Consider the following 17,579-nt stretch of genomic DNA (forward strand, 5'->3'; position numbering starts at 1 on the left):
GGTGGTTCGAGCGGGTGAGCATGTTGGTGATCCTGCTCAACTGTGTCACTCTGGGCATGTTCCACCCCTGCGAGGACATCGCCTGCGACTCACCACGCTGCAGGATCCTCCAGGTAGGGCCTGGCTGCTGCTTTCAGCCCCAGGTGGGTGGGGAGTGGGGAGGATCAAGCTGGGGCAGAGCTGGCTCCAGCCACAGCAGGGGTGGCCTTGTGCCCTGGAATGGTCCTGTCTGATCTGGCTGTCCTGTCAGCACCTAAAAACACTGATTTTGGTGGTGGGATGTGAACACACGGTGTCATCAGGCAAAGCTCTTCCAGGCTGTGCCAGCCCCAGCATAGCCAAATCTTGCTTGGAGGGTGAACCATCTTGTTTATGGGGAAAACGGAGCCCAAAATGTGCTTGTCCCTTTATCCTAGCACTGTGGGTGCTGTTGGCCAGTCTGGACTGGGAAAGACACTGGTCTGCTCCCAGCACTGCCCTTGCCTAGAGATTGTAGCCCTCTGTGGTGCAAGAGGAGCTGTGGTTGGACTCAGGTCTCTGATTCCCTGCCTGTCTGAGTGTGCAGCGCTGCAGGATCCTCCCTCCTTCCTTTCCTTTCCTTTGCAGAGCTTTGACGATTTCATCTTTGCCTTCTTTGCTGTGGAAATGATTGTGAAGATGATTGCACTGGGGATTTTTGGCAAGAAATGCTACTTGGGAGACACTTGGAACCGCCTGGACTTCTTCATCGTCATTGCAGGGTAAGCCTGGTGGGGTGTGTCCCCTTCTCCCTCTCTGTTGTCATTCGTGGCATCACTCAGAAAGCCTCAGATCTGGGGGAGCAGCTGGTTTGCAGTGGTGAAGGCTGGGGGCTGGCTGGGCTTTGGCACCATCAGTGTTGTCCATCCTGGCTCTGCAGTGGGGATCTGCACCTGGACTGCAGGGGGCCCTGGTCTTCTCCACAGCTCACGGAGAGAGCTGAGAAGGGCAACAAAGTCTGCTTCCCATTGATTTTGGTCAGCCTGTGGCCTGGGGCTTCTTGCTGGGCACTGGGCTTGGCTCTTCTTCCTCTGGTCCCACCAGCGGCTTTAGTTTCCATGGGGTGAGGAGGTGGTGGAGTGGGTGGTGAGGAGCAGTGAGCAGTGAGCCAGGGAGGAGGGTCAGTGAGATGTGCGTGATCATCCTCCTTATTATACTTTCCTTTTTCTTTTGTGGGAAAGTGACCAAGTTCACTTTTTTGAATGTTTTCCTTTCAAAGGCACCTGGTTTGAATTAAAGGCTTTTCCAGCACCCGAGAGTCTCCTGGCAGAGGCTGGAAATCCACATGAAAAGTCCCTGGCCCCTGGCCAGAGAGCTGAGTTCCTTTGACACACGAGTCGCTCGTCAGCCCTCGCCTCCCCTCCCTGCTCCAAGAGCCCAAAGACCTTTGGGAAAACAGTGGTTTTTTTTCCTCTTTTGATAGAGCTAGAGATCAAATTTACTGGATTTTCCTGGAAAGGAACAGGAGATCCTCCCAGCTGGGCTGTTTACTTGGCATGGGTTTTGTGTGCCCCAAGAAAGGGCAACATCTGGGTGGGCTTTGCTTACAGTCCATTGCTGACCCCACAGGGTCATGGCACACACCCCTGCCAGGCAGCTGGGAGGACCAAAACAGTGGCCCAGTAAAACCAATAAGGAGTTGACAGGTCTCCCAGTGCATTCTTGGCCTGGGAAACTCATTGTCACTGGGTGCTGCAGAGGCCAAAAATGTATTGAGACTCAGGACCCAAACTGGAGGTAGAGATGGAGGACAGAAAGGCCAAGAGCTCTGACTGTCCCTGTAAACCCAAGCTTATGCTTTCCAGCTGCACCAGTGTCTGGCTCTTTGAGTTTCCTCCTAAAGTGTCTGAGTAATGTTAGGGGCTGCAAAGATGGGATGTTGAACAAGGTGGGACCCAGGTCCTATCAGCTCTGGTAGGGTTGAAAACATCAGCAACACAGCCAAGGGCTGGAGCCAGCTGAAGCCACCCTGTGTGTTCTTCATTTCTTCTTCTTTATGTGTTTAAAGACATGTTGACATGGTGCTTAGGAACATGGTTTAAGCATTGGACTTGGTAGAGTTAGGTTAATGGTTGGTAGAGTTAGGTTATGGTTGGACTCGATGATCTTAAAGGTCTTTTTGAACCAGAATGATTCTGTGATCCTGTGATTTGTTGCTGAGGTTTTGCAGCCTTGCAGCTTGACCGCTCCTGTGACTCCTGCCAGGTTGGCTTTGCCTCTGACTAAGTGATGGGTCTTCCCTTTGTGGGTGTGAACTGTTCCCATCTGGGCCCTGTCAAAACCAATTCAGGTGACAAAGGATCGGACTGGATTTAAGTACAAAGTGGAGCCTCTCCTCCTCCACTTTCTCTGCTCCTCTTTGCACCCCGTGCTCTCCTCCAGCCCTTGCTTGTTCCTCCTGGCGTGCTGTGTCTGGCTTGGAGCATCACTGCCATCCTGGAAGGTCCCTCAGCTGTCCCTGGCACTGCTAGGTGTCAGAGAAAGCTAAAGAGGTGTCAGCAATGGGCCATGGTTGTAGCAGGGATAAAAACAAGGGACCCAAGCCTGTTAGTAATAAACACCATCAGGATAAGAGGAAAAAGCACTGCAGGGTCAAATCAAATCCCACTGTGTTTGCTAGATACATTATAAAACACATCATGGTTTTATATAGGTCTCATGTAAGGGCTTCAGCCAGGTTCTCTGGTGAAATGACGGGGAACAGAACCCCAGACTGACATTTCCATGTGGCTCTGGTGACCACAATGAAGCAGCTCTGCTTCTGCCTTCACGCTTTTTTCTTCCTTGTTTTCATGCAGGACATAGGAGGGGGGGAAGCAGCAGGACAGGGTGGTCTCCCAGTGCCCAGCAGGTCATAAGCTCCTGCTCTCCTGCTTTCCCTGCTGCTTCCCTGCCCATGGGCTGCAGCAGAAAGTGAGAGCAGGGGGAGAGGAGAAGCAGCAAACTGTATACAGGGCATGGGGTGGGGAAGGCAAGTTGTGCAGGGGACAGAGAAGATGCTGTACACTCCCAGGGGCACATACCATCCATAGCCACCCTTACCCACCACCACCACTGTAGGGTAGGCTTCCAAAAACATACCAACTCCAGACTCCTAGTATTTCACCCTTCCAGGTCCATTTTCTGGACCTGCTGGGGCTTGAGATGGTAGAAAAACCTTTTTGTGCATGTTTTGCCCCAAATGTGCCACCAGCAGAGGGCTGGGAGAGCCACTTGGGTGCTGTGCTCACTCCCACTGTGCTGCTGGCCACTCTGGTGGCATTGCCATGAAGTACCTCTCAGCTCTGCTAAACTGTCCAGACCAATCTCATGAGCTCAGAGGAAGTAAATGACTTCTTTGTGACAATGTAATGCAATTAGTGCTAATTGTAGAGTGTGTAATGTCTGCAACACATCTCTGTAATTACAGTAAAACTTGCTGGAGATGAGAATAGAGCTGTATTATCTAAACTCAGCTTAGTGAAACGTGGCTTTGGCTGTAGGTTATGGAGTTGCATGGGGAAAATGGAAGGGGAAAAAGTGATGAATGATGTAATTATGTTGTGTTATTTTAAAGAAGAGGGTTTGGGAGTTGATTTTCTAGAGAACGCTTGAAGGTTAATGGGCATTGCAAGGCAGCTCTCGTCCTCTAAAGAAGACTCAATATGATTTCAACCTCTCCCAATGTAAGATGCTGAAATATTGAGGATGAACATTTGTTTACATCCAAAAACATTCAGAAACTTTTACAGTGTACTGCTGGTTGAGGGTCAGGCTGGTGAACATGAGCTGTGGGATGGAGATGTGCCCTGACTTGGCCACTGCAGGACCCAGCACCCACTCTGCTTCCACCTTCTCCAGGCAGGGCCCAAGGACCTGCTCTCTGACCAGTCCATGGGAAGAGGGTAGCCACAGACTGAGCTCTACCTGCTTCTCAGCTGGGGCCAGCCCCAGCCACTTTGCTGCAGTCCCACCAGCTTGCAGGACATCAGCTTGTTTTGACTTTGGCCAGATGAGGTCATCCCTGAACCTCTGCATCCCTGTGGGTTGAGTTGTGCTTGAAGCCATCCTCATGGAAAAAAAAACAACTCAAAGCAACAAAACACCCCAATGGTTAATTGTTGTCCAAAGAGAGAAGCTTTAAATAATTTGACAGGACTGAGCAGGGCTCAGGGTCCTTGTCTTCTTTTCTGCTCCCCTCCAAGCTGGGCTCTGCACCATCTGTGTTGGAGTCCTGCAGGTCTGTTGTTACTCTGGGCTCAGTCAATTGTTTGGCCAAGTCTGTGGAGTCCTCCTTGTGCTTTGCTCATTGTAATGGGCCTCTTAAAGGACTTTGTAGGAAAGTTAAACACTTCTGGAATATTTTGCTTACAATTTGAGAGGAGCCAGGACTGGAAGTGGTTGGCCAGCTGCTCTCTTTAGAAAAACAGACACTGTTTCTTTTTGCTTCCTGAACACTTCTAATGTTTGTTATCATTTTTTCTCCCTCTGTTGAAGGCTGTATTAAGTGTTAGTTCCACTGAAGCCTTCATAAACAACCCTTAAGAATGTCTTGCTCCCTCCTGGTTTTGTGTGCTGAATTTCAGGGTTGAAATACACTGCAGGAAGCCTTGCTGTGTTCAGAAGTACAGGAGAGGAAGGGATGCCACAGACCCCCACTCAGTCCCTGCTCCACCTGGATGGTTTCTGAAAAGCTCTTTAGCTCAGAAATTGGGATCAGGGCAAGGCTGCCAGATGGGTCCCCACTGGGAGCAGGGATGCTGTGGCTGCAGCAGCCAGAGCAAGGTTCCTGCTGGGTTCCTGGCCTTTGCCTCACAGCACCAGGTCGCTTTGCAAGCAGGCAGGAGAGCTCTTCTGAAGGGCTCTTTAGCTCTATGAGGCTGATCAAGGGGCTGTTCCAACTCCTGGGTTCAGATGGGGGAAAGAAAGTGCTGGCGTGGGCCTGCCAAGCAGGGTCCCTGCTGCAGCCTCCTGCTGTGACTGCTTGCAAAGGATTTTTTTCCCCCTATGTATTAGTCCCTTCATCCCTTAAAAAAATAAAAAAATTAGAGAAGCAGGGATGAATGTTGCTGTTTCATCTCCCCTGCCTGTCTGCATTGATCCCTCTCACACCGAGGAGCAGCCCCTTGGAGAGGCGTGTGTGCAGTGACCCCTGCGCTGCCCTGGCACCAGCAGAACCCTGGGGTAATTGTCCATGTAAGAGGCTGATTTACACATGCAATTACCCAATGTGCAATCACTGCTGCAGCCCCTGGAACTGCAGGAAAAGCTGCACCCAACCCTCTCCCAGGAACTTGCCCTTCTCTGGTGTTTTCTGGGCTGGATGTGAGTGTCCTGGAAGCCGGGAGCCTCTTCCCGGGATCCCAGGGCTCCCTGGCTCACCCCAGAGTAAGTGCTCTTTGCTCCAAGCAGAGGTGGCAGAACCATATCAAGCTGATATTTGTGATCGCAGACACCCTGGGGTTCAAAATCTGGGGCTGAGCTTTGCAATTTGCTGCTTTCAGTGAGTTTTGGGAGGTTGAAGAGCAGCCGAGACGGGCCAGGAAGCCCTGGGTGCTCTCTGCTCTGTGCCCCCTCCCCACAGCCTGAACAAGCCACATCCTTGGCCTATGGAAACCTTCTGGGTAAGAGAAACCCCTCAGCAGCTTCCCTCACAGCTGAGCTGACTCAAACCCACCTGCAAAAAAACTTTGTTCTTTGAAGTTTTAGGACTCTAGGAAGAGAATCCTTTAGTTTCTTTCAGCTCTTCAGCTAAACCTGCTGCTGCTTCAGAAGCCTTGTTGCTCAAACATCCTGGCTGGGACATGCGGTGCCTCTGCTCAGCTGGACCCAGCAGGCTGTGGGGCTCATGCTCCCTCCAGTGCTACTCCTGTTATTTCATTCAGCTTGATTCAAATTAATATTTTTAAAATTAAGCAACACCCACGAATGCTGGGAGACTCATGAGGCTTCCAAAACTGTGCCTGAGCAAAGGCGGTGAGGGCCGGGAAGATGTTTCATTCTGGCTTTCTGAAGATACAGCACTGCCTGAGTAATTTCCCCTTGTCTTTTCCTACACTGATGGCTTAATAACACCCACTGATTGCTGTGCTTTGTAGATAAAGGGTGCCTATATGCCCAGTTTTGGAAAGGTTTTAACGCTGAATAAATCTGAGCCTCTCTCCTGCTGGCAGTGAGCAGCGGCTCCGTGCCCAAGCAGGCTGAGGGACAGGCCTGGGATGCCTGCAGGCATCTTTGCCTTGTTATGGGTTCCCCTGCCTGTGAGAGGAGAGAGGCCAAGTTCTTCTCAGAAAGCATCCTCAGCACAAACTCCACAACTCTGGTGGGTCTTCACAGCATCTGCTCCTAGAGTACCAGTGATCCCAGGGCTGGGAGTAGAAGCAGGGCTGAGGGCAGGGTGGGTCGGAGAAGCAATGCTGGGTAGGTGTGGGAAGGGCTTTTTCAGTGTTTCTGTGCTCTGTTAGTCTCACTGGTTGGGAAGAGGCCCTTCAGCCTCTCCTGCAATGCTCCTGAGCATCACTTCTGCAAGCCCATCACAGGCAGGGATGCTGCCTGACTCTGCACTTCCGAGATCCTTCCCAAAGCTTTGAGTTTTATATGAAGGAAATCCAAGTGTGCTCAGAGTCTCAATATCTCCACAAAGAATAGGGATGAATTTCTGATGACTGGTCCATCCTTAACTACCCCTTGTGTCTTGTCTGTCTTTTGAGTCCCAGGAGTTTTCCTTCCTGGAGGAGTGTTTGCCAAAGGTCTGCAGCAGCTCTCCCTGCATCCCACCACCAGCCTGTTGTACATCTGCCTTTGCAGATGCTCTGCTTTTATTCTTGGAAAGTTCTAAATATTTCTGCTTTCCTTTTTAATAACCCTGGTGGTCAGGAGTTGCTGATCACTCTGACAAGTCTCAGCATTTGCTTTGAATCCATCCTAATTTAATGCCGTGTATTTTTCTGAGCCTTTAACTTGGCTGAGCACCCAGGCCTGTGGCAGAGGTGCTGACAGCCCTTGTGCTTTCCCGTTTGAACAGAAATGACATTTGAGTTGAAGCTTCATCAGGGGCTTTTTACACTGCAGATCCTCAATGCATTCATGTTATATATGCTGGCAAATGCACCTGTCACCTCGCCAGTTGGTGACATCCTGACATCCTCTCCCTGGGTATCTCTCCTTGCCAGGGACGTGAATTGATTCCTCCCATGCATCCCGTTGCCTTTGGAAGTGACCTTTAAGCTGGCAAGTGGTGGGATTCTCGTTGGACTTGCTCTTCAGTGGCTGATTTTTACCCACTTTTTTTCCCCCTCCACCCTGGTTTCTCTCAAGGCTCTTGAGCTGTTAGTTTACAGATCCTGCAGTCTCACTCTGGGGCTGAGCTTGTGGTGCTGGTGCTGGCAGCTCTGGTCTTGGTGTTCAAGTGTTTGCTCAAGCCAGTGGGTTGTTGGTTTTGGGTTTTTTTTGTTGTTTGGGTTTTTATTTGTTGTTGTTTGTTTGTTTTTACATTAGGCATTATAATTTTTCTTTAATATGTTAAATCTAAATGCATTTTACAACATGCCCTTTGCTAGTTACAAGCATGTGCCCTCTGCAAGCAAGTCTAGAACTGTCATTAATCAGAAAATGATTTGTCTTGGTGCAAATAACCATATGCTGCTCTAAATTTTGCTGGTAGCTTCTGTTTTAATAACAGATGAAAGAAAAGCTGTACGTGTGACATGAGCTTTTTACCCAAATCCTGCAAACTGTACAAAAATCTTATTTCCAAACAGTGAGTGAAACTTGAGAACCATTAAAGCCCAGGCAAATTATTGCCCCTCTCTTTACTGCTTGGTGTCTACTTGACTAGGATGGATTCAGGCCAGGGCAGGTGTAGAGAAAGGTTGTGAGTGGGAAGCAGGGAGCCTGGCTGGGAGATGGGGCTGGAAGTGCCTGGTTTTTTTGGCTTTGCAAAATCAAGGCTGAGAGGACCTGTGGTTTGTCCTCTGTAAGTATGTCAAGTGGGTAAACACCAGTGACAAAGAACAGTTATAGAAGCTACTTAAAAGACAGTGCTGGTGTAAGAACAAAGGAGTATGAGCTTGTCCTGAATAAATCTAGGCTGGAAGTCAGGCTTCTAACCGTCGAAGTTGGAGGGAATGAACGACCCAATTGGTTTTGAGGTGGAACTTGGTAATTTTTGGGAGAGATTAATAGTCTGTGGGTGCCTGTGGCAGCCAGAGCCTGACTGTGCAGAGAGCCTTGTGGTCCTCTTCCTTGCCTTTGCCTGGTTCTGCCTCTTCAGGAACACTTTTGAGCAGAGAGCTTGTTTCCCACGGCTGGAGAGCAAAGCCCTGGAAGTGATGTGACTGATGGCCTCGCTGTGCTTGAGCAGAAGTGCCATGAGCAGAGTGAGACAGTGCAGGGGGGATGCCAGGAACTTGCACCAGTCCCAGGGCATCCTCAGCCTGTCACATGAAGGTTGCACCTCTGTGTCCTGAGCTGTGAAATAACCCCACCAGGCGCAGCATAGGAGCACTGGGAGGTTCCTTGGTTCCACGTTTGCCTAATTTTTGATCTACAAATGTCATCAGTTTGGATTTGTGTGCTTGCCCATCCACCTGAGTCCTGCCTGCCAGTGATTGCTGCTGGACAGAGCTAGCTGGGCTCAGTGTCCCATGCTGTGCACCTCCTGTGCCCTGTGGAAAGGCTCTGTGCCAGGAGATGCTCCTCTGCTTCTCAGGGCTTCTCAGAACAGGGAACTCAGATTCGCCTGAGCATCTGTACAACTGTTGCTGAGAAAAGGGCTCCTGGAGTCAGCCCTGAAGTTGCCCTCCTGGGGTGTGCAGAGACTTCCAGAAGCTTCTGCCCTGGACCTGTGCAAAAACAGTAACCAAAGCAGATGAGAGAGGGAGAAGATCTGTGGCTGTGTGAGCTGGTGTATCATGTTCTCGTTCGTTGACTTTATTCTGATACGCAAACAACCCTTAATTAATTCCTCTGGCAAACTTTCCTGATGGGAGAGATGCAGTAACGAGTCCCTCTGTGAGTGGTTGGCATATAATGTTTGATTTATGATGTTTGATAACCCAGCATTTCTCCAGAAGGATCCTTGATGCTCCTCTGTGCTGGTGTCTTTGCAGGATGCTGGAGTACTCCCTGGACCTGCAGAACGTCAGCTTCTCCGCCGTCCGCACCGTCCGCGTCCTTCGGCCCCTCAGGGCCATCAACAGGGTCCCCAGTAAGTCAGACCTTTATTCCTCCCAGTTGATGCAAGTTCTTTGTCTCTGTGCCCCAAAGATAGAAGAGCAAACAGAGATGCTGCCCATCTTACATCGCCGCTCAAACGTTCACCCAAGCCTGGCAGTGTCAGGTCCTACCCACCACCCCCTGGTTTCCAGTGCCTGTCACTCTCCTGCTTTAAATAATGTTTGTTTTGGCACCTGTGGCATTAAAGATGAACCATCCATCAAAAAGATATCCAGGACTGTCTTCAGATGCCTTTCGTTCTCATCTGAAGGTGGTCTTAGGAGGCTGGTAAGGTGAAGAGATGCAAGCAATAGGGACTGACTGAGCCAACAGCCTCTGCCAGACAGTAGGGGCAGAGGAGTCCAAGCCATGCTGGTCTCACCCTCCCTGCACTACCCCATCCTTTCCTGGAGAAACTGAGGCAGGGAAAGCTTGTTGTGCCTGGAGACAGCTTCCTGGGATGGGGGAACATCTCTTGGTCTACTCCTCAGAGTACAGCCAGAACCCTCAACACTTCCAAAGCAAGGCTGGGTGGGACGGGAGGGGCTAGTCAGTGCTGGTTTATCAGGTTATGCATGAGACTCTCAGGCCCTCCTTGAACAGCAGCTGCTGGCATTGCCTGCTCCTGCCTCGCAGCTGGAGATGGCAACCCAGCCCTGTGCTTGGAGAGGACTTGGCCATGGCAAACCCAAACACATGGCCGTGGCAAACCCAACCACATGGCCCTGGCAAACCCAAACACTTGGCCGTGGCAAACCCAACTGCATGGCCATGGCAAACCCAACTGCATGGCCATGGCAAACCCAACCGCATGGCCATGGCAAACCCAACCGCATGGCCATGGCAAACCCAACCGCATGGCCATGGCAAACCCAACCAGACGGCCCACGAGCTGCTCCTGCTGTACCACATGGGCAAAGCATCCATCCCTCTTGGATGCTCTGTGAATCGAGTGTGATAAGCTTAAGTACAACCACATCAGAAATGTTGTTTTCCTGGCCCTACAACCCTGGCTATCAATTCCAACATTGTTTTAGACAAATTAAATGCAAGTCTGAGCTCCCCTGTCTGAGCTAGCCCAACACCTTGACGAGAACTAATCAGCTTCAGTTCTCTCTGCTGATGCTGGAGGTGCCTGGATTCTGTTTATTTTTCTGGTCCTGCCTCTTGAACTTAATCTGGCTTTGCTGCTATTTCACTCATTATAGTAGCTGCAGAATCCTGTTCGCAATGTGTTTTGGTTTTTTTATCCCCTCTGCTGAGCTGATGGATGGCTGAATTTATCCACCGCTGTCTAACTGGGGATGTAATTCACTTAATGTATTTTGAAACCCCGAGTAATTTATCTTGGCTTCTCTGCAACATTGTTCCAATAGGTTAGAAATACAAGGTGGGAAAAGAAAAAAAGAGTTTTGTGTGATGATGAATGCAGTAACCACAGAAAGTCATTTCAGTTAATTAGGAGTTGACATAAGGTGGTTGTTCCCCAGTAGAGGAGTAGAAGGAAAACCCTGGTAGAGGAGATGACAGCACCAGGAAGAGAGAAAAAAGTCCTCTTCAAGTATGAAAGTAAAGGGTTCAACAGTAAAGCTTTCTTTAAATTAAAATCAATATAAGTGAGTGAGAGAATGTGGAATATGGGGAAAGGAGGAGAGCGAGAGATGAGCAGAATATTACAGAGATGTCAGATCAAATAAATTTTTTTTGTGTGTAAATGTCAAGTTGAAGTCACCATCAATTTGTCTTTGTTACAGAACTGGCTGTTCCTGAACTTGTGAGAATTGACTGCCAGAGAAAGCCCTGTATTTTAAGGAAGAGAGGGGATTTAGGGTAGATGAGGGGAATTAGGGAGGGGAATTTTAATATGTACAGAGTGGGGAAAGAAATATGACTGAGCAAGGGAGAATGTCAGAATTTGGTGCCAGGGATGAAAGGGGACATATAATTGCTAGAAAACTTAGGGAGAAGAGGACTTGAGATGGGGAGTGAAGGAAGGGAAGGGAGAAGGTTGGGTTGTTGCCCAGGAGCAACAGATGAAGTGCATATCCTAGGGGCTTTGGGGGAAAGCCAAAGGGGACTGGGGAGCTGCAGAAGTTTGCAAGCCTTGTGTGGGTGACAAGGGCAGTGGTTGGGAAGGTGGTGGCTGCCACTGGAAGGAAAATATGGATGGAGAGGAAAAGGTCAAGGGGACATAGCTGAAGTAAGAAAATTCAGTGTGGACTTTTCTGCTTCGCCTCAGGTATGCGCATCCTGGTGACGCTTCTTTTGGACACGCTGCCCATGCTGGGGAACGTCCTCCTCCTCTGTTTCTTTGTCTTCTTCATCTTTGGCATCGTGGGAGTCCAGCTGTGGGCAGGTTTGCTCAGGAACCGCTGCTTCCTCCCTGAGAACTTCAGCATGTGAGTCTGGGCGGGCAGAGGACGTGTCTCTCCAGCTCAGGCTTGTCTGGCCCTCCAGGAGACAAGGATCTCCTCCATTAAAAAGCCCTGGTTTTCTGCAAATGCTCCAGACTCCTAAATGCCACCACAACTCCTGTCCAGGCACGTGTGGCTGGCACAGAGTGAGCTGTGACAATTTGCCATTCAAGTCCTGCAGGGCTGTCCTTAACCCTCAGCTGCAACTTGGGAAACTCTTGATAGATAAGAGCCTCCAAAACCCTCTGAGAATATGAGTTCAGGCTCTTTGGATTCAGCATATCATTAATGTGTAACCTTTTCTGCACTTGTGGAGATGTTGAGGTGTGAATCCTGGTCAGCTGCTGGTGGTGCTCATTGCCATGGTGTTTGTAATCCCACCCAAACCCCAGGGGATGCTGATGGAGCTGCTGCACATTTCAGGATGCTAGATCCTTTACAGTCTCAGAGCAAGGGATAGTCCCTGTCACACAGTGTTATTTTTCACAGATTCCTGGTTTTTAAAGCCAAGAAGATTATACTGATCAAACAGGGTTTTAAAGCACCCAGTTTCCTGGCCAGCCAGCTTGCCAGGAATGTTTGAACAGTGGTAGCTGTCAGCCTCTTTCAGACCAGCATTTCCATACCTGTTCTCCCTACCTGCTTTTTTCCACCGCCTCCCTCACTTTGGATGCCAGCAGAATGGCTGGTGACTCCAAGCCCTCAATGGGTGCTCCACCAGGCTCTGATGTTCCAGGCTGGTGCTCAGTTATCTGGTTGTCTTCCTGTACAGCAACCACCCTGCAAATAGTGCCATGAGCCCAGAACTTGGAGGAAGATGCCAACCTGACAGGCTTGTTACTTCTTATTAGGGGTTACCAGCTGCAAAGCAAAAGTCTCTAAAAATGTGTCACCTTTCTGTCCATTGCTTAGAAATGCTTGGAGCTGGTTAAATCCACACTGGGATGGAGGATTCTTGCAAGCCCAGAGTCTCTCACTTGCACACAGCAGGGTCACGATGATGTTGCTGTGGCTGTGCTGGGTCTCAGGTCTGGAGTTGGCACATGCACCTTTTGTCTTCTCCCAGGCATCTCCTAATAACTGTCACCCCTCTAGTAGGTCGTGCCCTCAGAGGGCATTTGGGAGAGTCTCTACCAGGGCACATCCATGTTAAGTAAATGGCAGCAGAGCAGAGGGGCTGCTTCACCACTGAGCAAATCCCATAGAGCCACAGGTTTGGGTGCCATTTAATTGAGCCAGAATTCCAGGGGTTTAGATAAGCTTTGAAGAGTATTAAAGGCAATTCTGCAGGAATTAATCGGGCTGAACTAGGCTTAAAAATATCTTTGCAAGCTTTAGTGGGAGTCCTGGCAGCATTAAGGAGATAGCTGTATGCAGAGCAAGAAGCCAGTTTCTGGCTGGCCATGGGTTGTTTCATCTCCCTGAAGAGCATTTTTGCCTGGGTTACTGTGGTAAGACCACCCTCAGAGGGAATTTAGAGCTTATCTATGGGCTGAACAGGCACTATAAAATGCAGATGAAGGCCTTCTCTCTGTTTTTGGGAGACTTGGGAGGTCCTTGTATGTAGTCTCCCCCAACCACACTCAGCTTCTCTAGGACAGGAGATACAGGAGCTTAAATTGATTCCTATCTTACTACAGCAAAGACATTTCAGAGAAGCCTTGCTGGGCTGAATCCTGCTTTTAGTCCCCCAAAGCCCAAGCACTTCCAGATGGAGTCACTCTTAGTAATGTCACCAGAGGGGTTGCTGAGTGGCTAAGTGCATTGCCTCAGTTTCTCAAAACATGGTTAGGGACATGATCTCTCCCAGTGTGGCTGCAGAAAGTCCACAAAGATCCCATTTAAAAAAACCCCAACAAACCAAAACCACAACACAAACCTTTAAGATCCAGAATCACAGCTGCCAGACGTTGCTGTCACACTTGTTACCTTACCAGATTGCCTACAGTCGGTGTGCAAACCCCAGCCCTGTCTGGACTCTTTCAGCCCCTACACAGTGGATTTGGAGCCATACTACCAGACAGAGAATGAAGATGAGAACCCTTTCATCTGCTCCCAGCCCCGGGAAAATGGGATGCGCTACTGCCGGAGCATCCCAACACGGAGGGAAGAGGGTCTCGAGTGCACTCTGGATTATTATTCCTACAATGACACCACCAACACGTCCTGTGTCAACTGGAACCAATATTACACCAACTGCTCTGCTGGGGAGCACAACCCATTCAAGGGAGCCATCAACTTTGATAACATTGGCTACGCCTGGATCGCGATATTCCAGGTGAGTCCTGGGTGCAAACTGGCACCAGGTGGGGAACAGCCAAGCATGCCCCCCAGCACGTTCCCAGGGGCTGCATAATCACATTCCTGGGGGCTATTTTGCACCAAGAAGGAGCTATAAAGTAGCACACAGGTGCTCAAAATGTCAAGGATACAATTTGAAGCCTTTTTTGAAGGTGCCTCCATGTCACATGCATGGACAAAAGGCCAAACTCCACCCCCTGCGTGTGGGCAGTAAGACCACCTTGATGTGGAGCAGAGCCTGGAGCCTGTAGCAGGAGCTCCAGTAGCAGGTCTTTGGTCCAGCTGGAAAAGAAGGGTTGGGTTCAGCCTGGGCAGCTGGCCACATGGCTATTGGCATCTGTGGGAGCAGGACTTGGCTCCTCAGTATTTTGCTCTGTGCCAAGACCAGTTATGGGGTGTCAGGAATGATCCAGTCAGGAGAAATGTTGCTTGCACACTTGGTGGTGTAACTGAGCCCTGACAGGTTCATTTTCCCTTCCTGTCTCCACCAGGTCATCACACTGGAAGGCTGGGTGGACATCATGTACTTTGTGATGGATGCACACTCCTTCTACAACTTCATCTACTTCATCCTCCTGATCATTGTGAGTGGCCTTAGGGGAACATGGGGGACTTCCTGGCATTTGGATAGGGCAGAGAGGAGAGATCCAGAGGAACTGAGCAGATAATACAGAGAATATAAAAGCTGATGTGATGTAGGAGGGATGGAAACCAGCCTGCTAGAAGGCATGGAGCTTCCATACAGCATTGCATTGCAGCTGTGTTTTGCTGCAAACATGAAGGGAAGAAAGAAGTGCTTTAAGCTATAGTTGATACACTCCTGTTGCTGCTGTGCCTACTGCTTCTCTCCTTGTGGTCCAAGGTCCTCTCCCCAAGTTGCCACCTGGAATTTAGATTTTAAATTTTGAACCAGTTAGGTTTCAAAGGGGGAGGAGGTTGCCCAGAATTTCCCCCAACTTGAAGAACCCAGGTGTCTGGGTCCTCAGTGAAGAGGGGACATTTCAGGAAAACAGTCCCAAACTTCAGAGAGCATATTAAGAAAGGAGGGAAGAGATTTCTGCCCACAGCCCACTCACACTTCACAGCATCAGCTGAGACCACCCATTTAGGAGCCAATAAAGAGTTTCTGTGGGGTGGGCTCCATGATGGACTTCATCTATGCAAGCAGAATTGTCTGCCATGACTGGCTGAGCTGGTTGTCTAGACTTCCTTTATCATCATGGGAGAAAAGTAGGTGCTTTAAGGGGGTGATTCATCTCCTCCAAAGGTAACCATTCAAAATAAATTAGATGCATTGCAGACTTGATGTGCCTGTTTCTCTCTTGACTCTAAAGGATCATTAGGTGCCTCACTTAGATGTATCTGAGGTAAGTTAGATGGGTCCCTTTCTTCCTCCCTAGTTGGACTAAGTCCAGCAAAATAGCTGCACGTCATCCACTAAGAGATTGTGGGGATTTCTGCTCCTCATCAAACCGGGACTCAAACCCTGATGAGAAGGTCATTTAGTCCATGGTGCTTTTTCTGGTTCATCTATGAGCTTCCCCCCAAAAAAGAAACAATCCTCAGCTCTCAGCATTCCTGAGACAGCAGATTGGAAGGGCAAGCAATGCTTTTTCAGGTGCCATGCAAGTAACATTCCCAGTGTGCCATAGCTTGTTAGCATGGCAGTAATTCTCTGTGATCCAGGCTGTGCTCTGCAGAAGGCAGAACCTCATGAAACCCTTGTTGGAAAGAAAACCTCCAAGCTATAGGTACATACTGCTGTGAAGGCCTTGTGTAACAGTCTCCTGAAAATCCCGTTAGCAGGGGAGAGGGATCTGCTTTTGAGCTGCCCACACACTGCCAGGAAAGACACTCCTATCAGGAGGGCTCAGTGCATTCATGGTAATGCCACTAATTGTGGTAATTACAACCGCTGTCTGTGGAGAGAGAAAAACACCATCTTAAAAGAGTACAAGCTTTTTGTCAAAAAGCTTTTCTCATCTTTGATCTCTGACATAGAGCACTGGTGTGGGAGTCCCCAGGGTGGGGGTTCGAGGGGTGTCAGCTCCTCCACGGTCCTGGTGGTCCCTGCTGGGTGACGGCAGGGAGCAGGGCTGTCTGGGCTTTGCCCCTGGCTCCTGCAGCAGGGCGTGAAGTGAGGTAGGGCCATGGGGTGGGGCATGGCCACCCCGAGGTGGCTGATGGCTTCTGTTTCCTGTAGGTGGGCTCCTTCTTCATGATCAACCTCTGCCTGGTGGTGATAGCGACGCAGTTCTCGGAGACGAAGCAGCGCGAGAGCCAGCTGATGAAGGAGCAGCGGGTGCGCTACCTGTCCAACGCCAGCACCCTCGCCAGCTTTTCGGAGCCGGGCAGCTGCTATGATGAGCTCCTCAAGTACCTGGTTTACATTGCCCGTAAAGGCAGCAAGCAGCTCGTGAAGGTCTACCGGGTGGTGGGCGTGAGGATGGGCTTCCTCGCCAGCCCCACCAGCAAGGCAGGGGACAAGCGGCACACCAGGAAGCGCCGGAGCAGGAAGAGGTCCTCTGTACACCACCTCATCCACCACCACCATCACCACCACCACCACTATCACCTGGGCAATGGGAACCTGAGGGCTCCCCGTGCCAGCCCGGAGATCAGTGATGTGGAGACCAGCTCTCTCCATAATGGGACCAACCGGCTGATGCTCCCCCCTTCAGCACCCAACCCCCACGGGGCCCCCAGCGCTGCTCCCACCAACACCGAGTCCGTCCACAGCATCTACCACGCTGACTGTCACTTCGAGCCCGTGCTCTGCAGGTCATCCCTCCCACAGCCAGGCCTCAGCTTGCCGAGCCCAGAGGGGATCCCCAAGAACATCGTGGGCAGCAAGGTGTACCCCACGGTGCACCCCAGTGCCCCCCACGAGATGCTGAAGGAGAAGAGCCTGGGGGAGGCAGCAGTTGGTGCTGGGAGCAGCACCTTGACGAACCTCAACATCCCTCCTGGGCCGTACAGCACCATGCACAAGCTGCTGGAGACACAGAGTACGGGTGAGCCTGGGGCTGGATGTTGGTCTGGGGTTGCTTGGCAGAAATATCAGCTACCACTTCATTTCTTTCTCTTTCTAAATCTTTGCAGGGTTCTTTTCAGTCCATGTGACAGAGAAAGGTGATGGCTTTCCAGGTGAGGCTAAGATGCATCTACAGCAAAACCAGGAGGGAGGTTTCAACCTCCCAGACTTTGTTCTCTTCCTGGACATCTTCAAAGCCAGGTTGAATGGAGCTTTAAGCAACCTGGTCTGGAGGAAGGTGTCCTTGCCAGTGGCAAGGGGGTTGGCACTAGATGATCTTTAAGGTCCCTTCCAACTTAAAACATTCTATGATTCTGTGATTTCATACTTGCAAAAATCGAAGCAAAATGAATGCTAGAATGTTCCCATTTTCTTTCCCATTTTCTCCTCCCAGTCAAACAGATTTTTCTGTAATTAAAGGGAGCACTCCCCATATCCTTGAACTTCCAAAATGGGCTAGAACTGGGCTCAGTGATACTGAGCAGAACTGGAGCCCAGCCTGGCTGCTTGGAAATGACCATATCCCTTCTTTGTTAAAACGTAGGGTTTGGAGGTGATGGCTTTGCCCACTGTCTAGCACAGGGCTGGAAGCCTTCCAGATCTAACAGACCCAAGCC

General features: G+C 50.2%; 1 protein-coding gene across 1 annotated transcript in view; it reads left to right on the forward strand.

The window, feature by feature from the left end:
* The first annotated feature begins 8 nt into the window (after nucleotides 1-8).
* Nucleotides 9-17,579, forward strand: part of CACNA1G (calcium channel, voltage-dependent, T type, alpha 1G subunit) — a 96,820-nt gene continuing 79,249 nt past the window's right edge. The window contains exons 1-8 of the mRNA XM_010002670.1: nucleotides 9-113; nucleotides 607-740; nucleotides 9,108-9,205; nucleotides 11,453-11,612; nucleotides 13,614-13,905; nucleotides 14,420-14,512; nucleotides 16,132-16,942; nucleotides 17,031-17,075. Of these exons, the coding sequence (XP_010000972.1) occupies nucleotides 21-113; nucleotides 607-740; nucleotides 9,108-9,205; nucleotides 11,453-11,612; nucleotides 13,614-13,905; nucleotides 14,420-14,512; nucleotides 16,132-16,942; nucleotides 17,031-17,075 (1,726 nt within the window). The 5' untranslated portion in view covers nucleotides 9-20. The remainder of the gene's footprint in view (nucleotides 114-606; nucleotides 741-9,107; nucleotides 9,206-11,452; nucleotides 11,613-13,613; nucleotides 13,906-14,419; nucleotides 14,513-16,131; nucleotides 16,943-17,030; nucleotides 17,076-17,579) is intronic.

This window comes from Chaetura pelagica, unplaced genomic scaffold, assembly GCF_000747805.2.
Source record: "Chaetura pelagica isolate M959 unplaced genomic scaffold, ChaPel_1.0 scaffold47, whole genome shotgun sequence".
In the NCBI taxonomy this organism is placed as follows: Eukaryota; Metazoa; Chordata; class Aves; order Apodiformes; family Apodidae; genus Chaetura; species Chaetura pelagica.